A 22,404-nucleotide genomic window follows, 5' to 3' on the forward strand; every position below is an offset into this window, starting at 1 on the left:
CGCAGCGCGCGCACGACACCAGGTGCCCGCACGGCAGGAACACCACGCTCACCTGACACGTACACACACACTATAGTAGTGTATAGACAAGCAGCCAGCACTGACCTGGGTCGCCGCCGCCGGTCACGCGAGGTAGGCGCGCACCAGCGCGCGCACGGGCTCGCGGCACAGCGGGCACGTGGCCAGCGCCGCGCCGCAGCGCGCGCACGACACCAGGTGCCCGCACGGCAGGAACACCACGCTCACCTGACACGTACACACACACTATAGTAGTGTATAGACAAGCAGCCAGCACTGACCTGGGTCGCCGCCGCCGGTCACGCGAGGTAGGCGCGCACCAGCGCGCGCACGGGCTCGCGGCACAGCGGGCACGTGGCCAGCGCCGCGCCGCAGCGCGCGCACGACACCAGGTGCCCGCACGGCAGGAACACCACGCTCACCTGACACGTACACACACACTATAGTAGTGTATAGACAAGCAGCCAGCACTGACCTGGGTCGCCGCCGCCGGTCACGCGAGGTAGGCGCGCACCAGCGCGCGCACGGGCTCGCGGCACAGCGGGCACGTGGCCAGCGCCGCGCCGCAGCGCGCGCACGACACCAGGTGCCCGCACGGCAGGAACACCACGCTCACCTGACACGTACACACACACTATAGTAGTGTATAGACAAGCAGCCAGCACTGACCTGGGTCGCCGCCGCCGGTCACGCGAGGTAGGCGCGCACCAGCGCGCGCACGGGCTCGCGGCACAGCGGGCACGTGGCCAGCGCCGCGCCGCAGCGCGCGCACGACACCAGGTGCCCGCACGGCAGGAACACCACGCTCACCTGACACGTACACACACACTATAGGGTATATGACTACTAGTCAAATCAGTTTCTTTTTCCGAACTGTCAAAACGATTTTCCTACTATGTATGAAACACTAGCATGTGACGTCACAATCAAATTACCTATGGCGTTATTCATAAACGGCTGCTAACTTAATCAGTTGATGATCGTCGTTTGTCCTTATCTGTCGTTATGTCATAGAGAGGGAGAAACGTTGATCATCAGCTGATTAACTTAGCAGACGTTTATGAAAAAGAAGGCTACTCTTTATAGCTTTATACAAATTGTGTCAAAAAATAACTGTTGTCTACGTTTCTCTATTAATCTTCTAGTGCTTTGTTTCATGCATGGTGTAGAGTAATTTATCTTAAATACAGTCCCTACGCTGCAGTATGGCAAAGCCGATTATGGCTATTTTATCCACCCTGTCATACCCTGTGTATACAAACTACGCTTCTGGTACTGAGTTTGTACGGCGAGAATTCACATTTCCCAGTTCCAGTACTGTATTTGTATCGATAACCTAATGGTAATCCGCGGTAATCCGCGGGAACTGCAAACCGGCTTAACGCAATGTGACAAATGAAATGGTGACATATTAAGAACATTATTATGTTCTTAATATGTCACCATAGCATAGAATAGGTATGGTATATGGTGAGTAAACTAAGTAAAAACATTATACATAATTATATTAAATCATGTAACCTATGACTTATTTATCATTTAGTTACGGACCGCAAACATGAAACAATAGGCATGTGGTCAACTGGTCATCATAATGAAAAAAATCGTTGGATAATTTACATTGTTGCATTTAGTATACCATATTATTGGAGTCAGTAATATCCAAGATGGACATATTGACATAATATCCCACATTATTTTGTCTGGCGATATTGCCCTATAAGAAAAAATATTCCGCAAACATATTCGGATAAGTACTGCTGAAAATTTAACATAGACAACTAATTTAAAAAACTGGGAAGTAAGAGTTTGTCAGGAGAGTATGTCGCTTAGCACACTAGATAGCACTGGACTGGATGTTTGAGTGAGACAACGCTATGCACGCTCGACATCCCGCTCGCACACCAGAACGACGTGCGAATCGTATCCAGTGTGCTAATATAAAACTAAACAGCGTAGTCTAGTAATAACTAATACGAGGCAGGCATTCTATCTCGTTAGAGGTTTGTATAAATAACTAAAGGTTCCGTCACACAGGCGCGTTTTCCGGGCGGCGCGTGAGCAGGGCGTGAGCGTTTTATATGTAAAAGGAAAACGCGCCTGTGTGACGGAACCTTAATAGTTTATTAACTATAGCTGGTCAACCAAATCTTGTCAGTAAAAAAAGGCGCGAAATTCAAATTTTCTATGGGACGATATCCCTTCGCGCCTACATTTTTCAAATTTGCCGCCTTTTTCTACTGTCAAGATCTGGTTGACCAAGTATAATAGCGAATAATTTCGCCGCATATTTAAGAATTTATTTTTTAATAGCACTAGTCCTAGTTTTAAGTTTTAACTGCCATACCCGTTCCGGGTCCATGAGATACGTTTTATGTTTTTAACATCTTGTAATTACCATGGTGCAATAAAGAAATAAAGAATAAAAAAATTGAGACCACTCACCTCGCTATCCATACACACTTTGCACAGCCTCGCTTCCTTCAGCTGCCTATTCTCCTCTTCCAAAGACAATTTCTTCCTCACCGGACTGTTTTCCTTCTCACTTCCCACTCTGTCAGTTCTATCGCTGTCTCTGTCATTGCTAACTCTACAGTTCAGTCTGACAGGGTCCCTGCTGGCAGTTTGACTAGTATCCGCATGCGCTACTATAACTTCTTGGCTGGGTTGAGGCTCGTTGGGCGTTCGAGATCGCGAGGAACTTTCCGATTGAGATGTTTGGTCGCAGTCTGGTGATGGTATTAATCTGGAATTGTGATAGTAGTAGTAGTAGTAAACTCTTTATTGTAGAAAAAGACATTATTAAAAATAACATACAATTAGTAAGAAGTACAAAGGCGAACTTATCCCTTTAAGGGATCTCTTCCAGTTAACCTTTGAGTAGATGAGAGGAGAAAGTGAAAAGCGGGTGACAAATGCAGCAAAATGTACAACAAGGTACCAGAAAGATAAAGGATATAAATACATACAAAATGTATAGGATAAACATACATATGTCGGAGCGAGACACCAGAAAGACGTATTGCAGCATTACAGTTCATAGTTAGACGCCTGTATAAAATCGATTAGCAATGTTTGGCGTATTGTTGAACTAAAATGACAGGTAGAAGGCTTTGGAATGTCAAGATGTGTACCTATCTTGAGTGAACGTAGGCACGGGCAGGCATTTTTGTCGTTATGTTGGTAGACTGGTCAGGCAGGTTTACCAACTTGAATTGGAGGCGGGAGCGGTTGGCTCCGCCGCTGGAACTGGCTGCCTTCTTCTAGATCGGACCGCGCTAGAGATCGGACGTTAGCCAAGCTCGTGCCTAATTCGCTACGTTCCTGAAGGCTTACACCTGAAGGATTATTCTGAAAGCTTATAGATTCTCACGTTGTTTAACCGTTTAGCTAAGTGTTTTATTCCAAGTGTTATTTTGATTTCTTATGTGCCATTAGAAGCTTACTTTTGTAAAATAAAGAAACTATGTGTTGTTTTGAAAAGATGTGTCCCGCCGAGTTTGTTGCCGGGTTAAATCTTCTCGGGTCAGAGGTGTAGGGTTGGAGCCGGTGTAGTTTGACTTAAATAAAGATTTGAACGATTTCATGTGATCTTTTTATTTTTATCGAATCCGATTCCATCGTAAGATCGTTGTTATTTTGATGATTTAGTACTGAAAAAATAGTAGGCACTAGTATGGTTAATGAGTCCGAATGTTTATTTCATGCGTTGGTAGCATACCTACTATTTTGGCTGTGAAGTAATACATCTAGGTACTACCCCCACGCGCCCACCGCCATCGGGACCATCCGTCCCCGACATCAGCAAGTGGGATAGATGCGGAGTTTCATGTATTGCTTACACAGCCACCTGGGAGCGTGGTGTATTTCTGGTGACCTACATTCCATAATCTGGACACTTTGTAATGGTAAGCTCACGTGTCTAACCTTGATTGAATGGTGAGTGTAATTCATTGTTATTTGGTGAGAATTATTGTGAAATTGTGAATTATGATTGAGGCAGTCGAGCATAGCGGTCGTTACGTGACGTCATCTCTGGTATCGCCGCGTTTCTTTACAATTAATTTTTGTAATCCATTGAGATCGAGGCGATCTCGAGTTATTTTGATGTGAAATCCATATTGTTAATTAAAATCAAATATTGGCTGTCGCGACGTGATATTATTTCATCGCTCACTTGTGAATCTACCCTCAATAATTGATTTGAAAATACAATTAATTTTTAAAATCCGTTGAAATCTAAGTGATCTTAAGTTATTTTGAAGTGAAATCCATATTGTTAATTAAAATCAAATATTGGCTGTCGCGACGTGATATTATTTCATCGCTCACTTGTGCATCTACCCTCAAAAAATATTTTTTTTTTCATAAAAATACAATGCACCGTTAGAAATTGATCCTGCTGATTTGCCAATGCAAGCATTATGTAATCTTTACCCTGTAATGTTTAGTAATTAATAAAATTGCGACAAATTATTGCTCGTAATGCCGTGATAGATCACAAATCGTGTATACTATGGAAACATGAGCTACGCATATGAAAATTAATGTTACAGTGTCCTGCAGCCGGAGCCGAGCGAGCTTGCGGACGCCATTGCGCCCGTGATACAGAGGCGGCTGTGCAGTATCTTCTGTGCTGGAGATTTGGAAATAAAAGGACAGGTTTCGTTCTAATTGTTTATTAATGAATTTTATTTTGAGTGTAATGGCGAAGCATAACAGTCGAACGTAACTAATAAGCTGTCACTTTTCGTATTGGCCCATTTTACCGTGTTACTTATTTTTGGAACACATGTTTGTTTGTTCATAGAATGAAAGAAAACGCACTCATTGAAGTTTAAATTTTATTCTGAGATTTTTGAAGTCCCGTATACATTGGAAACATGTTTTTTTTGTGTCTGTTACCTTGCATTTCATAAACCTTTTGAGTTTAGCCTGCATACATGATAAACCTGATACCGTGCAAATGATGATTTCAGTAACAGCCAGCTATGTTGAACCACATCGTGTCTCTCGCAATCTGCCGCAGCAACGGCAACGGCAAGCGGAAAGGATCAGCCTCCGTGCTTGGGTTGGACTAGCGATGGGCGAGTCGAGTTATCTGATTCGAATAATTCGAATCAGCCTACAGATGAGTTCATTCGAATCAAGACTATTGGCAATTCGAATCAACTCGACCACTAGCTAACTCGGCGAATGAATCGCCAATTCGCCAACTCGCCGAGCCGAGTCAACGCTATCACACTCCTACTAAGGCCATTCAAAAATAAACCTTAATACCGTAGCCCGAAGGCTCTTTTTACAACAACTGCCGCTCGATTCGCCGTCTCAACTCGAGTTGGTACTATGATCATTCAAAAATCAACCTTAATTCCGTGACCTGAAGGTTCTTTTTACAACAACTGCCGCTTGATTCGCCATCCCAAGTATCCCAACTCGAGTTCACTGCTAGTATGGCCATTCAAAAATAAACCTTAATTCCGTGCCCTGAAGGTTCTTTTTACAACAACTGCCGCGTAACTCGCCGGTCAACTCGCTCCGCGCCTGTGCCTTGTCGCGAACCACGCGAATCGTCGAGTCGAGTCAACTCGATTTTGAATTCGAATCGGCGGCCGAATCAATTCGAATGATTCGAATTGAAAAAAAGTGGACTCGTCACATCGCTAGGTTGGACCTCACCACCACCACCTTTGACTTGGTCGCGTGCATCATACTTTATTAAGCTGGTGAGCAGTTCCCATTTCGTTGGGATTATTTTGAGATGTTTTACTTCTGCATAGAAGTCTTGAGCGAGTTTCTGTTGTTAAAGCTAAAGAAGAAAGCTATCTTTAGTGATTTTGATCAGTAAAGTTCAGTTTCAGTTGATCAGTTGACGCTGATAGTACCAATGGTTCTGAGTAACATGATTTAAAGACCTGTTTTTATTTTCTTTTTTTGGAATACACTGTTAAGATTGTTTTGCTTTCGACGGACTGAAAGCTTGTACTTTCGTAGGACTGAAATTACGCCCGATGGACTGGGCACTACTGTTTTGCTTTCGATAGACTGAAGGCGCGCCCGATGGACTGGGCAATACTGTCATGCTTTCGATGGACTGAAGGCACGCCCGATGGACTGGGCAATACTGTTTTGCTTTCGATGGACTGAAAGTATGCCCGATGGACTGGGTATTGTTTAGTGACCGCATCAGAAGTGCCGGAGCATGTAAGAGGTGCACGTGGTCTGCTTTTTATGTGCAGAATGCTCTTTGCGAGGAGTAGCACTTACGCGGCTGAGATGGTTACTTCTGACGAGGGTCTGGTTTCTGCCGAAGGACTGGCAATGCACCGAAGGACTGGTGTTGTTTTGTTAAAAATGAATTCCCGTTTATGTACTGTGTTCATATGAGTAAAATTGGAACTATCAATTCAGAATGTTATTTATTTTAAGATGTCTTACAAAAATTTTGATCACATATGACCAATTTTTTTTTAATGCCAGATTACTTCCCCGTAAATTGATACTGATGACAATAGTAGTGATACTGTCGAGCAATGAATTAGAGCTGTTGTGATTTGTGTTTTTGCTGTTTGGGATTGTTCTGGTTTCACATAAATTTGAGAGTATCCGCCAGATGGAGGCGATGATTATTGGAGTGTATCCGTTAGATAGCGGCGATGATTACCGACGAGTATTTTTATTTAGTCGTTGCTCGATGGACTATTTTTGACTAGAGAATTGAGGATTGTTAAAGTAATCTAGAACAATTATTTTTTCTGGTTTGATTGAAAACAAAGTTTGATTTTAATAGTAATTTGAGTGAGACCCAAATTGTTGGTCAGGAATGACCGAGCGATGAGATACTGTGCTGTATATTTTGTTTCAGTATCAAATGCATACACCCACACACGAGGACGTGTGTAACGCAGGACGGCCGTGTCGGAGCGAGACACCAGAAAGACGTATTGCAGCATTACAGTTCATAGTTAGACGCCTGTATAAAATCGATTAGCAATGTTTGGCGTATTGTTGAACTAAAATGACAGGTAGAAGGCTTTGGAACGTCAAGATGTGTACCTATCTTGAGTGAACGTAGGCACGGGCAGGCATTTTTGTCGTTATGTTGGTAGACTGGTCAGGCAGGTTTACCAACTTGAATTGGAGGCGGGAGCGGTTGGCTCCGCCGCTGGAACTGGCTGCCTTCTTCTTGATCGGACCGCGCTAGAGATCGGACGTTAGCCAAGCTCGTGCCTAATTCGCTACGTTCCTGAAGGCTTACACCTGAAGGATTATTCTGAAAGCTTATAGATTCTCACGTTGTTTAACCGTTTAGCTAAGTGTTTTATTCCAAGTGTTATTTTGATTTCTTATGTGCCATTAGAAGCTTACTTTTGTAAAATAAAGAAACTATGTGTTGTTTTGAAAAGATGTGTCCCGCCGAGTTTGTTGCCGGGTTAAATCTTCTCGGGTCAGAGGTGTAGGGTTGGAGCCGGTGTAGTTTGACTTAAATAAAGATTTGAACGATTTCATGTGATCTTTTTATTTTTATCGAATCCGATTCCATCGTAAGATCGTTGTTATTTTGATGATTTAGTACTGAAAAAATAGTAGGCACTAGTATGGTTAATGAGTCCGAATGTTTATTTCATGCGTTGGTAGCATACCTACTATTTTGGCTGTGAAGTAATACATCTAGGTACTACCCCCACGCGCCCACCGCCATCGGGACCATCCGTCGCCGACACATATATTACACAAAAAGGAATGGGGAAAATAGACTAAAAATTGGAAAGAATTAGAAAGATATAAAGCAATTATACAATAGAAATATAGACAAATTAATCAGTCAGATCAGACAAATGTGATGATCAGGAAATGTGTGATAATATAGTTTAATTAATTTAGGTTATGTCTAGAGACATGACAGTTAATTTAGTTATGTTACTATTATTTTGAATCGATTCGTCACAGATATTCTACACACACTTTTCTGTAGCTCTTTGAGGAACGAAAGAGTATCTTTCTAATAAATGGAGTTGAAAAGAAACTTCCACTTGAATAAGGCTTTTAGAAAACGGCCTCGTCACTCTTACGCATTCAGCATGTCTCTCGGGAGTCTCGGGCAGTATGGATTAAAAAGAAAACCCTTGGGGTTGTATTATTTACCCGGCAGCAGGGTTGCCAGATCGAAAGGCGCTATTATCGGGAAAAAATATCAATTTTTAGGGATTTTGAGCCTTAAGTCGGGAAAAAAAAGCATTCAAATTAAATTAATTGTATTAAAAACAACGATATTTTACATTATTGGCACTACGTCAGCTGCTCTGCCCAATCTCGCCACGCGCGCCCTGCGCGCGCGCTGACGAGTTCGACGCGGGTCGCTGGTTCGCTCGACGACAGTTCAGAACTTGAAATTATTGTTTTATAACGTGATGCTGTTTTTCGGGACAATTTTCACTTTGTCGGGAATCGGGAACACGTGCTAAAAATCGGGAGAATCCCGCCGAATCCCGACCATCTGGCAACCCTACCGGCAGCAGGAACAAACTTCTTCAGCGCTTCGGCGAGAATATCTCTAGCGAAGCACTGCTTGGTGTTGACTCCCCAACTTTATTCATTCAATTGCATCTATTAGCGCTTTTAAAACTAGTATTATATACCAGGGAGCCGTTTTATAAGGTTCATTCTTGTGAATACTGGTTTCAACCAGGGATGTTGCGGATGCAGATTTTTTGACATCCGCGGATGCGGATGCGGATATTTAAAGGCTCACATCCGCGGATGCGGATGCGGATGCGGATGTCAAGATTAGGTACTTAGAAAACGTCAAATATTAAATTTTTAGTATTTTTTTGTTAAAATAAACGAGACGTTTAGTATTTGAGCAAGAATATAGGTGCGTTATATTTAATAAACAGTAACTTCGGCGACTTTTCTGGATCTAGACGATTTCGTTATAGGTAATGACGAAATTACCTAGCACTTACGCCGCCGCTAAGACGTTCCTGTACCGACTTGTTAGACATCCGCATCCGCATAAGCTCCGCATCGATTTTATGCGGATGCGGATGCAGATGCGGATGTTGAAAATAATGCGGAAGTTCCGCGGATGCGGATGTTCGCAACATCCCTGGTTTCAACATGTCTCTTGGGCAGCATGGTTTAAAAATAAATTAGGTTAAATATTTACCCGGCAGCAGGAGCGAACTCCCTGAGCGCCGAAAATGTCCCTAGGGAATCACTGCTTGGTGTTGACTCCCCAACTTTCTTCATTCAATTGCATCTATTCTGCCCTCCTAAGCTAAGTAGCGCTATCTCAAAAACAAATGATTTTGAAAATGGAATTTTCAGCTAGAGAAACTAAAGTATAAGTTAGCAATGAATTTTCTTTTGAGATAGCGCTTTTCGGCTTAGCAGGGCAGTATTAGCGCTTTTAAAACTAGTATTATATACCAGGGAGCCGTTTTATAAGGTTTATTCTTGTGAATACTGGTTTCAACATGTCTCTTGGGCAGCATGGTTTAAAAATTAATTAGGTTAAATATTTACCCGGCAGCAGGAGCGAACTCCCTGAGTGCCTCGGCGAGGATATCCCTCGCGAACCGCTGGTTAGTGGTCACTCCCCAACTTTCTTCGTTAAGCTGCTCGTCCAGTACCGCGTCGATCAGCGCTTCCGATGACGTGAACGGCAACCCTAAACAAGTTTTTTTAGGTAAACGATTTTTTTTTTCATGTAACAGTCAGCAAACGAGCAGACGAGCCGCCTGATGGGAAGCGGTCATCGTCGCCCATGGACATAAGCAACATCACAGGAGCCACTTAAGCGTTGCCGACCCTTGAGAACCCTAAATACCCGCTTCTTGAAGAGTCCCATGTCGTAGCGCAAAGGAAATACCTCACACACGAAACCGAGCAAAAACTATTATAATATCAAACCTGTAAAGTCGGTGTCCTAACAAAGTAACCACTACACTGATTTAAATTTTCACGATTTTTACACATTATTAAATTGTACGCGATTAAGTCCCGGTGTACATGAAAAGTATATTTTGACTTGACTATTATCGTTAAAGTAAATAAGATTCTTTCAGTTATTTTTTACGTTCGTGTACTCAAATGAATATTTACGTTATTATTACTTCGAAAACGATTACACTAGGATTGGTATAAGATAAAAAGTTATATTATTTCTAGTGTTTTTTCAAGACAATCGGAAAATAAGTATATATTTAGTAGGTAATTTTCAATTTTTCATAAAAGTAGGCACACTGATTAAAATCTTGTTGTTCACGCCAGCTCTTTAGGTGGCACGTGTACTTCTAGCAGTAGAAAGTAAAATACGAAGTGAGTTACTAGTTTTTAATGTATTGGTAAGTGGGACACTCCGGCAGAAAACGTTCGTCTGGGCGTCCTAGGTACCGCTGGAGTGACGAAGCCCAAAAAGACCTGTCCGCTCTCAGAATACCCAACTGGCGCGAAGTGGCGCAGGATAGGGCAGAGTGGCGCTCTCTTGTGTCAGAGGCCAAGATCCTTTTCACCTCAGCAGCTCGAACAAGGGTACTTTGCTACTGAGTGAGACAAAATGAGCAAAATGCGATTTTGCTCACTCAGTGAGCAAAATGCGATTTTGCTCACTGTTTTTAAGTAGCAAAGTACCCTTGTTCGAGCTGCTGAGGTGAAAACTTAATTGTTGGTATATCTTAAGAAAACATGAGTGAATAGAGGTAAGTGATGAAGAAGGAATACATTTTTCGGGTTCTCTAATATGTTCTCACTGCTGAGGTGAAAAGTTTTGTGAACTACACGAGATCAAAGTTATTTACATCTCGTGCGCTTTTGAGTCCCTTACTACGCTCAAGATTCTAAATTAGATTCACTCGCTACGCTCGTGAATCTACTATAGAATCTTTCGCTTGCACGGTACTCAAAATAAGCACTCGAAGAAATATCAAACTTTGATCTCTTGTTGTACAAATAACTATTTTGGGTCACTGAGCCAGTGATGTATGTATGTATGTAAAGTCTATTTTTTTATTCGGTAGACTGAAATGACAGTTCATAGTATAAACATAAAATGTCATTTCATACTATGAAATGTCATTTTAGTCTACCGAATAAAAAAATAGACTTTAGGTATTGGTAACATACCAGTGGTCTGCAACCGCCGTCTGATAGCGCGCCGCACCCGCGCCGCGTCCAAACCCGCTCCCAACGCGACCAGCGCCTGCTGCGAGTCCATCTGTTCCTCCACCTGATGAATTTAAATTAACAAAAAACCGGCCAAGTGCGAGTCGGACTCGCGCACGGAGGGTTCCGCACCATCAACAAAAAATAGAGCAAAACAAGCAAAAAAACGGTCACCCATCCAAGTACTGACCCCGCCCGACGTTGCTTAACTTCGGTCAAAAATCACGTTTGTTGTATGGGAGCCCCACTTCAATCTTTATTTTATTCTGTTTTTAGTATTTGTTGTTATAGCGGCAACAGAAATACATCATCTGTGAAAATTTCAACTGTCTAGCTATCACGGTTCGTGAGATACAGCCTGGTGACAGACGGACGGACGGACGGACAGCGGAGTCTTAGTAATAGGGTCCCGTTTTTACCCTTTGGGTACGGAACCCTAAAAATGTGTCTCATACTCGTTAGGGTTAGGTATTTTATTGTTTATCTAGGAGCTGTTCTAAGACATCCCACGGATTCTTTAGGCATTAAGCCTTTTGTGCAACAAAAATTAATATCTTAGTTATTTAACAGCATTGCATGCGTTATTTACAAAGTTCGGACAGGTTATCGCAAAAAAAGGTAATAGAAAAAGGCGCAAACTTTTGGACATTTGCGGGTTGCGACAATAAATAATAATTTAAAACACAGTAATTAGGATTTTAAAACATGTTATTCTATATTTAAGCTACAACTGTTTTGCGATAATCTGTCCGAGCTTGAGTATGTGTGGAAAAAAAAGAGTCCAAGAATGTATGGGTTCCGTGTGGGTTCCCCTTACATTCCACGACTCCGCACAGACTCTGTGGTTATTTACCTTACCTGGCTCTCATTGACTGGAAAATTGACTGATGGATTTCGTTGTCTATTATTAACTGATCTGTCATCGGGCGTCTGCAAGAAAATATGTAGATATAGGTACAATATGAAAAAATAAAATTTCCTAACACATCATCACATTTAGCACGTATTATCGCAACTATATTAAGTCGCACCAATCCTTTCGTCTCGCACGATATACTCATCCTTTCCTTTCGGTGCTAGTATAGTTTGTAGCTTTCTAGTAGACCCCGAAGGCTTATCCTATTGTCTATTGTTCAGTAAAACCGCACGTGCTACTTACCTGCAAAAAAGGGTCCTAATTATTCTATTTGGCACCTGAGCGCGGGCTAGTCCAACGCTCAAAAAACCAGTGTAGGTGCGCTCTCCGATAACGCGCCTTTGTTACGCATCTCGATGACACATTTTAGACTGGTTCTGTAGCGTTCGACTCGCCGGCACTCAGTAACCGAAGTACCGATTTTTTATGCAGGTGGTTGTGGCACGTGGCACGAGCGGTTTTTCTTAACAATAGACAATAGGATTAGCCTTCGGGGTCTATTAGAAAGCTACAAACTATACTAGTGTAAGACAAAGATAGTATGAATCTTTCTATGTTTGAAATGAGGCAGCCCTTTGACAAACTGTAGAATACGTACCGCCCGCGGCGCGTGGTGTGTGGCGCGGTGTTGGGCCACGAAGTCTGCGCCCTTCACGAGCTGCACGAACCCGCAGCCGGGGAACCAGCGCGCGTGCTCCGCCCACGGCTCGTCGCTCGCCTCCCACTTCCCCAGCCCGCCGTCGCAGTAGAAACAGCAAACCTGGCGTTACAATAGGCTTAGGGCATGCTCCCGGGAATTCCCGGTTCTCATATTCCCGGGAATTCCCGGGAATTTTATAGTGTCAAAAGAACCGGCACTGAAGACCCGGTACCGGTACTTCCCGGTTCTCATCATATGACTATTTATTCCCATTTCAATAATAGTAATGTTTTAGTACTTTAGCTCGAGACATTATATAACATTTAATAATGGTGCTATGACACGGGGGACCCAAATAACCCGACAAACTAACCTAGTAAAGTAGACATTCGTGCAGGCAGGCGGTGCCGTCATAGTACTGAGTTCATCGACTACGTTACGGCCGTGTGGCTCGGCCCAGGCGGAGGCAGTGTGCCGGTTAATTTCATAAAATAGGTTGGAACGCCAATTAAGTGTTTGTTTATAATAAAATAAGTCATGTATTAGTTCTTATGCAATTAGTTATATGAAAATAAGTCATTCATAAAGATTGTACGCTAACACAAACAATTTCTTAAAAGTAATCAAAAGATGCCTTGAGAACCGGGAAGAACCGGGAATCCCGGTTCCGGCCATGCCCAGAACCGGGAAATGAAATTCTTGGTACTGGGACCGGTACTGCATGCCCTAAATAGGCTACATGACTAATTTTTATTTTATGGTATCAATCGATCGGGTTTGTTTTAGGATCAAATGTCTATATGGGACCCATTGCATTAAAGTAACACAAAAGTCAGAAATAAGTCCGACAGTCGCACTTGACTCGCGAAACGCCCTATACAAAACGGCCAGAGGCCGTGACGTCATCGCCCACGTTGTAGTATGGACAAAACAAGAAAATTGCGTTTTTGTCGGTGAAATATTGCGTTTATGTATATAGTTGCTATACAATATTTTTTTTGGTGAAGTGTAAGGAATCGAATGGTACCCTTACTTTTATCGTTTTTGGAAGTTAAAAAAAAACTTAAATTTTGAAACTTTCAGGTCCTGTATTTTTGTAATTTTTAAATATTTTATTTTAATATCCACATTATTGTGATAAATTGCTCGTTTGCTATCTATTTTACTAGATTTTGTTATAAAATTCAACATGTGTCAACATCCCTATTTACTGTTGTGAGACATACTAAGTGTAAGGCCTGAGTGGACGCTCGAGTTGGGCGTGCAGCGGAGCGGGGCGTGCGGCGTGCATGTTAAACAAATGCAAGCGTATAGGAGCGGCCTTAGTGCACGCTGCTCAAATTACTCCTAATCCCGACGCCACGCTGCACGCCCCGCTGAACGCTCCGCTTCGAGCGTCAACTCAGGCCTTACACTAACAGTGTTGGCCGAACGTTAATTGCAATTGACCATTAACCAGTACAAATTGAACCGTAAACCGTAACGGACGGTTACAGTTTACGGTTCAATTTCTAATGGCTAAGGTCAATAATGGTCAATTGCATTAACGTCTCGGCCAACACTGAATACCATCATTGAATAAGCTGCTGTTAGTGCTTGGGAAAGGAGACCTAGGCTCTCCGAAACATGTCGCGCGAGTGACTAAAAACAAGCGAGTCTAAACCGTAGAATTAAACCTGTTGTTGTGATTAAGAAGATCATTTTAAACGTAAAATTTGCGGCTACAATATTTTGCACTACTCTAGAGTAACTCTACTCGTCAACGTCATTATATAAAAAAAAAACATTAATTAAGCAATTCGTTCAAAAAGGTCCCAAAAACAAGAACATGTTCGTAAGCTATGCATGCCAATGTCCATTTTTGATAAACACGTTCTCTTCAATGGTTGAGCATCTAGCCTACAATATCGAGTTACAAATAGTCCCATCTGATTACTTTTATAAGGAAACCATAAGGCGAGCTGCATAATTATCATTAAACTTCCTTGAAATGTCTGTTATAGGCAAAATGCATCGCTGATATTATTTGTGTATAATATTGTCGTATTGGATTAGATTATTAGATCGACCTGCGAAAAAAATGTGTGCTCAAATATTTTAAATCTAACTCCTATAGTGACTTTCAGGATTGTCATAGTTTCGAAATCTCAAACGCCACAAAACCCTATAAACAATTATCAGATTTTTTACAAAGCATGATTGTCAAATTGTCATCTTTGGTCCAAAACGGAAGCCAATTTTGAAATCGGTGGCTCTCAAAAGCTTTTAAAACAAGTTACTAGTGATCGACTTGACCTTTTTTGTTAATAAAAAAATAATTTGTTGATGTTAACTCGGTGGTTTTTACTTTTCTACTTCCTAAGAATATTAAGATTGAGAATAGAAGAGAACTCCTACTATGTAGAACTGCCACAATAATACATAATGTAAATATATTAATTATGAACTGATGCATAACTTAATTATGCATACAGAAATATGTTATATCTACAAATAAATAGTCTGAAATCTGAGAAATCCCGAAAACGACTCCCTAGCAAATTTTGTTAACATTGGAATTAGAAAAGGTAAATAATCTATGGTTCCGATCAAAATCGATTTCCATAAGAATATTTTTTAATTTTAATTTTATTTATTTAGAAACAAACAGTCTCTTATAGTAATACATTATTACAATGAAGGGTTATCAGACTTATAGACCTACAGTTTCCTTAATTAGAATATATATTAACCATATAACTTATATAAGTAGTACTAAATAGATTTCAAAGTTGAAATGAAATTGAAGTTACAATAATAACAGACTAAAAGTGCACTTAGAGTTAACTAATAACTATCTAATTAAAGCCCATTAATACACTTCAAGGTCAGTCGTTTGAAACTACTAAACTTTACATTGAAAATTGTTAGGATTAATATTTGTATCTAGCTATAGTTGTAGCGTATAGCCTGTTATGCAGTATCCATTGGTTCCAGGGATCGGAACCGGTTTTTTGCAACTAAGTTTTTGCAAAAAACCATATTTTTTGAATTATTTTATACTCGAAATGTGGAACTCAGTTGTGTTTTTAGGTTACGACTTCGTATTATTAGATTGCTTAATTAGAAATGAAGTAATTAGCAAAGAACGAAAAAATACCGTTTCCGTTCCCATACAAAAAATACCGGTATCCGATCCCTGATTGGTTCTATATCTATATGTACCTACCTACGTACGTATGCATGTATAGCGCATCGCGCGGACCAATAAACGTTAGTTAGCAACCGACCGTGTGCGTGTATCATTGTCTGAGTCCTAACCTCCAAACCTAACAAAAATATCTTAAAAATATTAGCTTAAAACTCATGACACTCACTTGGTCGTCCTGTCCGGTGTAAAAGAAGCCCGCCTCGGCTAGGGTGTCGGGTCCCTGGGGCCGGGCCAGGCTCGCCAGCGCGGGGTGCTGCACGCCGGGCCCGGAGACCCCCACCACGCCCAGCTGCGTGCAGTGCTGCCCGTCACGCGCGAGGAGACGCGAGTTGTGTTGGACGCCTTCCGTAAGAATATTAACTTGAAACTCATGACACTCACTTGGTCGTCCTGTCCGGTGTAGAAGAAGCCCGCCTCGGCCAGGGTGTCCGGTCCCTGGGGCCGGGCCCGCGGCCACTTGCGGAACGTGGCGCGGCGCGCGGCCAGGCTCGCCAGCGCGGGGTGCTGCACGCCGGGCCCGGAGACCCCCACCACGCCCAGCTGCGTGCAGTGCTGCCCGTCCCGAGCGAGGAGACGCGAGTTGTGTTGGACGCCTTCCGTAAGAATATTAGCTTAAAACTCATGACACTCACTTGGTCATCCTGCCCGGTGTAGAAGAAGCCCGCTTCGGCTAGGGTATCGGGTCCCTGGGGCCGGGCCCGCGGCCACTCGCGGAACGTGGCGCGGCGCGCGGCCAGGCTCGCCAGCGCGGGGTGCTGCACGCCGGGCCCGGAGACCCCCACCACGCCCAGCTGCGTGCAGTGCTGCCCGTCCCGGGCGAGGAGGCGAGAGTTGTGTAGGGCGCCTTCCCTGTAATTAGTTCAGTTCAAATATATTTATTTCTCTAAGATTATAAATCACTTATTTTAGTAATATTAACATAAATTACAGGTAATCCATAAACGAGCATAACATTTTTTTTAAATAAAAATGGATGTCGCTATTTTTAAATTCACTTAATTATAACAACTTAGTATAGTATGGCTCTTCTGAGGTGAACTTTTCGCTTCGGACCTTAATCTTTCAAACAAAGGCCATTGTCTCTATTATCGCAAAGCCGCTAGCTCAAGCGTTAGCACGTGCCAGTACAACATTCATATTGAAAAACAACCGCTATCGTCATAGTATTAAGGTTCAAATTTAATGTCACTGATGTTCTAGATATTACGTTTTGGTAGTGTAGGACGATAGACCGCCCCGAAGCGATACGGCACTCATATTATTTTGATACTTAGTGTGGTTGGTTTATCATTTTATTTGCAATTACAGTATTATCATTTTATTTGCGGTTAGTAAATGCAGGGTTCGAAAGGATAATTATCGTGATTTTATATGCCTGATAATTATCGATTTGATAATAACCTAAAATTTAAAACCCAAAATATAGAAAACGCCCCGATCATTATTATTTACTATCAAGGATTTCAAAGAAAATAAATATAGCACCATCCATACCTGGGATAATTATCACAATATTTATCGGATAATTATCGCGATAGTTATCAAAGACTATAATTATCTGTATAATTTCGAACCCTGAGTAAATGAAACGATGAGTGTTTTGTAAACTTGTAGATTCTACGCAACGAACATTTAGGTACTAGAATATGTACAACTTAATTGGAAAGGGTATTAAAACCCGTAAGCGCTACTTGCACCATCCCACTAACCCGGGGTTAAGCGGTTAAAACGTTAACCCAGTGTCAAATTGTACTGGTAACTATGGATACTCCATGTTTAACCGGTTAACCCTGGGTTAGTGGAATGGTGCAAGTGGCGCTTATAGACAAACTCAATGAAAGGTTAAGTTCCACCAGGTCATTAATTCATTGCCTATGATTTTTATGTCAAAAATTTAAAAACACTTACGACATCACGGAATTCCGTGGCGATTCCACCTGGGGGGTGTGCGGTGGCGAGAATGGAGGCGATATGTTGGACGCGCGATACGCATTATCTAACCGGAGGGCGTAATCGCACCGCGGGAAATACCTGTAAAACGTAAAATACTATGAATGACTTAGATAACTGACCACGGATTAGTAAACCTTGGTGCTGTGTTGTATACGTTTCGATTCACGTCTCTATACAGAGTTTCGCTGTATTGTTTTGAATAACGCTCATTTCGAGGCTTAAAGACTCGAACCCTTAAGACTCTCGAAGCTTAACGCCTCAAAGGGGCAAAGCCGATTTCTTACATCCATACGCGTAATAAATAAATAAAACTCTCAAATATAGTCGAGTCTTCAAGACTTACGAATCTTGAGGGCTCGAGTCTTTAAGCCTAAAAATAAGCGTTATTCACAACACTGTTCCGCTGGCATGATTAACTATTTCCTTATACATTTTTCTGTGGTGCATCCGAGTGTTCACTAGAAAACGGGAGGCGTCCGTCGATATGGGACTGTGATAGTGTGGTTGAGTCATGTGCTACTTGGTGATAATCAAGGCAGTATTTGAGCCTAAAAGTTAAAAGGTAAAAAAATAAACTTTAACGAAATTATAGATGTAGGTACTAGTGCCTAACCGTGTTATTGTTTGTTTTGCAATTTTTATACAGAACACTAAAAAAGAGATAGTCTAAAACAGTTAATTAGGTAGGTATTACTAATTACAAAGTGTGTAATTCTTTATATCAACGTTAAAGTATCCTCTCCACATAAAATTACCCATTAAAGAAATGAAATTATTACGCCACAATAAGTAAACGTTCACTCACAGCACCGTTGAATGCAATAAAGGCCAGTGATTTCAATTTGCACACATGCGTCATACCTCTTATAGGCTCCAATTCCTAATAAACTTGTACAATTCTTCTTATCGCCAATAGGGAATTCCGTTCATATTTCCTACTATACTTGGTATAAATATTTTAAAGCTAATTTTCTTAAATTGCATTGCTTAATATAATGCTAAAATCTAATAAACTGCCTATGGGTCAAAAACCAGCACTACTTTTTTAAACTGCTTTAAGGCCACTTACCTCCGATGTATATCTACAGGTGCTCCTAAAGAGCCAAGGTTTCTGAAAGGGGCCAACTCTCCCCCGCACCACGCGCAGCGCAACCGCCCCTCCCCGGCGTGGTAGAACCCCGCATTAACCAGTGCTTCTCTGGATATTGAGTCGTCCTGGAAGAATCAAAACAATTTAAGTTTAACATAAGGATGTTTAATGAAGTAAATCTAATGCCAAATTGCACTGGATTCAAAGGTACACATATAATTTTACTTATTACCACAATGGATGGTGGTAGATAAGATCTCGCGTGGGCATCAAGCATCAGATCTCTTTTTCCGGACTTTTCCAGTTCCTAGCTTCTAACAAATAAGTTTTTGGCAAAAATTTAATTTTTGGTACAAGCTTTTATCGCTGACTGTACTTTTCTTACGACAGACAACTAATACTCATCGAGACAATTCTAAAAACCCCTAACACAATTAGGTTGCGTTGTTTCATCTCAGAGTTCCTATGGCCACCTCCTGTCTCCATAATCAGATTAGCTCTATGTCATAATAATATTGCATTGTCATCCGATTTATACATGCATGCAAAATTTCAGCTCAATCGGAAACCGGGAAGTGGATCAAATTTAACTTGCAAGATTTGATTACAGACCGACAGACAGACAACGAGACAGGTGATAAAAGCTTGTAATAAAAAGGAAACTTTGAATGATGTCATAATTTTTGTAATGAAATTTGGTACAACTTCCGGGTACCCATGAACTCCACATTTTGTTACCAGACAGTGCATGCCTCAAATTCCTGGGAATTCCCGTCCCCTGTACTCGGGAACAAAACCATATACACAACCATTATCAAGGCTAGTAGCCTCAGACCCCAAACAAGCTGTTGACTTATAAGTAAGAGGTACAAAGTTATCATTTGCCAGACAGATACACAATAGCTCGATTTTCAGGCGGTCTAGCATGAGTTGCGTTCTCGCGCGCGACTCCATACATCTGGCGCGACTTCAAGTCCGTAGACTCGCGCGCGAGAACGCAACTCATGCTAGACCGCCAGAGGTCAGAATCATGTGTGAGTTACAGGAGTATTAATGCTTTTAATTTATAGATCTCAAATCCAAAAGCTACATCCAAGAACAGCTGGATTTTATTATTAAGAGGCCTGGGTCTCGGAACTTATGTACGAAATATATTTAATATTTACCAGTCGCTTTTCGGTGAAGGAAAACATCGTGAGGAAACCGGACTAATCCCAATACGGGCCTAGTTTACCCTCTGGGTTGGAAGGTCAGATGGCAGTCGCTTTCGTAAAAACTAGTGCCCACGCCAATTACTGGGATTAGTTGCCAAGCGGACCCCAGGCTCCCATGAGCCGTGGCAAAATGCCGTGGCAAAATGCCGGGACAAACGCGAGGATGATGATGATGGGTCATTCTGGTTATCAAATAATGAATATACCTACACATTTAAGGGGTGGTACAGACGGACTACGACCCGACTGCAATTTGTAAGGGAACTGCACGCCAACTGCAGTGTGGTTTATATTATTTTAAGGTATATAATGGAGTGAGCCTGAACCTGAACAGGGATGAGGAGAAAAAGTGAGGAGGCTTCCACCCAGCAATGGGATCTGCAGTCAGCCCCAAAACAAAGTTAAAAAAACAAGAATAATAACAACCTGACTGTAGAAGTGAGCCTAAGTGAGTCATATTTAATTGATCAAGGAAAACTGTTTATTGGAATGGTAATTTTTTACAAGCAAGGTCATCAGCCCTACAAATTCCTTTGCTAGTAAGCTGATTGGTCATGTCAATAGACAACGTTGACCTAGAAATGTGACAAAGCATAATAAAATTACTTTGATTTTTTTTTATTGCTCCCAAGACACTTTGTTAGAAGTCAAGGTTGTAACCATATATACTTATAACAGAATATTACAGCAAGGAAATGTAGATAACTGGCTTCTGCCTCAGTTGACATTCAAAGATAATTAAAAGATCATACAAGAGTGCAACTAACATTCATTTATGATCATCATCTTCTTCCTCGCGTTGTCCCGGCATTTTGCCACGGCTCATGGGAGCCTGGGGTCCGCTTGGCAACTATTTATTCATTTATGATAAGGAATGTAAACTTTAATTAGATAAATGTAGCTAAATATATCTTTACTAATACAAAAAATACAAGAATAACTCTTTCGGTCTGTTTTCTGTTTCTCTTCATATACCATTCAACCAATTTAGATGAAATGTGTTACGAAGATACATAGTTTGTGTTCCAAAAAAAATTTAATGCTTAAAAGATAATAAGGAAAGTTTTTATAACAGAAACAGGGAGGGTTTAGAAAGGAGGAGTAGAATTTCCAATGGATAGTTCTATGCATGTCTGCAAGTTGCAGGCAGAAGGTATGTAAATCTTATATGGTAATGTTATTTTATTTATGGAACATCTACTTGGCAACTGTAAAGTGATACAAAAAAAAAACAATTGCTAATAATCTACATTATGCATGTGTGTTTGGCATTGTGTGTCAACCAGTGAACTTGGTTAAGGAATAAGTAAGTGCCCACATACATAGGTTACTACAGTGGCATCCAATAATAAAAAATGTATACAAGCTATAAAGGCTATAGCTTGTGTAAGTTATTTATAATATTATATCGCCATATTCAAGAAAAAAATCACCAAATTGTATTCTTTAGTACTGACCAACACTTATATAACATTTAATCAGTAATAAGAAATTAAATAAAGCAAAGTTATGTGTACAAGGAATACAGTTTGCTCGTGAATTCTCAGAATTGAATGGGTAATCGATTAATCATGTGGGAGAGATAAAGGGAGACCACTCTGTTGTCTCAAAGCGGACATGGAATAGTATGCCAATGAAATCAATAGTAAATTAGCTAAAAGCTTATATTACATGCTTGAAAATTCCAATATTTCAATGATGGCTAATAAAGCACAACAACATTTTACAGTGTACTGTTTACCTTCACAAAAATAAATAAAATTAGCATTGTTTATAAACAACAAATCATAATCATGTTTTGATTCATCATACCTGCCAATTGATAAAAGATAGCAGCCTGAGAGCATCACTTTTATACAATTCATCCTCTTCAGTCGGCCCAGCGTCTTGCGAGGATGTCACAAGCTCATCAGGGACAGGAGCAGGCACAGGAACTGTGGCTGACTGGGCCGTGAACGCGCGATCCAAAACGAGTGGCTCGTTCCCCGCCATCTGTGGGTTCACCACGAATGGACAGTTGGGATCCATCCGCCGATGGCGCATCATCACTTGATCACCGTAATTCCACTGCGAAATTTTTCCACCACAACTAAAACACTCCACCTCTGTACCTTGCCCAGTATAAAAGAAGCCCCCCTTCGCTATTCGTATCGGATCTACTGGGGCTCCCATGGGCCAGTTTGAAAAAGTATTCAATCTATTAATCTCTAAATTCAT

General features: G+C 41.5%; 1 protein-coding gene across 1 annotated transcript; it reads right to left on the minus strand.

The window, feature by feature from the left end:
• Nucleotides 1-705: 705 nt before the first annotated feature.
• Nucleotides 706-22,404, minus strand: LOC134651687 (baculoviral IAP repeat-containing protein 7-B-like). Its single transcript, XM_063506788.1, has 11 exons — nt 22,000-22,404; nt 18,953-19,098; nt 17,839-17,961; nt 16,559-16,779; nt 16,312-16,523; nt 12,699-12,860; nt 12,043-12,114; nt 11,146-11,248; nt 9,547-9,691; nt 2,464-2,764; nt 706-828 (listed from the first exon to the last, which is right to left on the minus strand). The coding sequence occupies exons 1-11, from the start codon at nt 22,402-22,404 to the stop codon at nt 706-708; spliced, it is 2,013 nt and encodes a 670-aa protein (XP_063362858.1).

This window comes from Cydia amplana, chromosome 10 (assembly GCF_948474715.1).
Source record: "Cydia amplana chromosome 10, ilCydAmpl1.1, whole genome shotgun sequence".
Classification (NCBI taxonomy): Eukaryota; Metazoa; Arthropoda; class Insecta; order Lepidoptera; family Tortricidae; genus Cydia; species Cydia amplana.

What these genes read in the sequence shown, in the direction of transcription:
- LOC134651687 (XM_063506788.1), bottom strand. Translation starts at nt 22,404, where the DNA reads ATGAATTTAGAGATTAATAGATTGAATACTTTTTCAAACTGGCCCATG. An exon ending in CCACGGAATTCCGTGATGTC is followed by an intron (nt 16,780 to 17,838) that starts GTAAGTGTTTTT and finishes AACTAATTACAG; the next exon opens with GGAAGGCGCCCTACACAACT. An exon ending in AAGTGTGTATGGATAGCGAG is followed by an intron (nt 829 to 2,463) that starts GTGAGTGGTCTC and finishes TGTACGTGTCAG; the next exon opens with GTGAGCGTGGTGTTCCTGCC.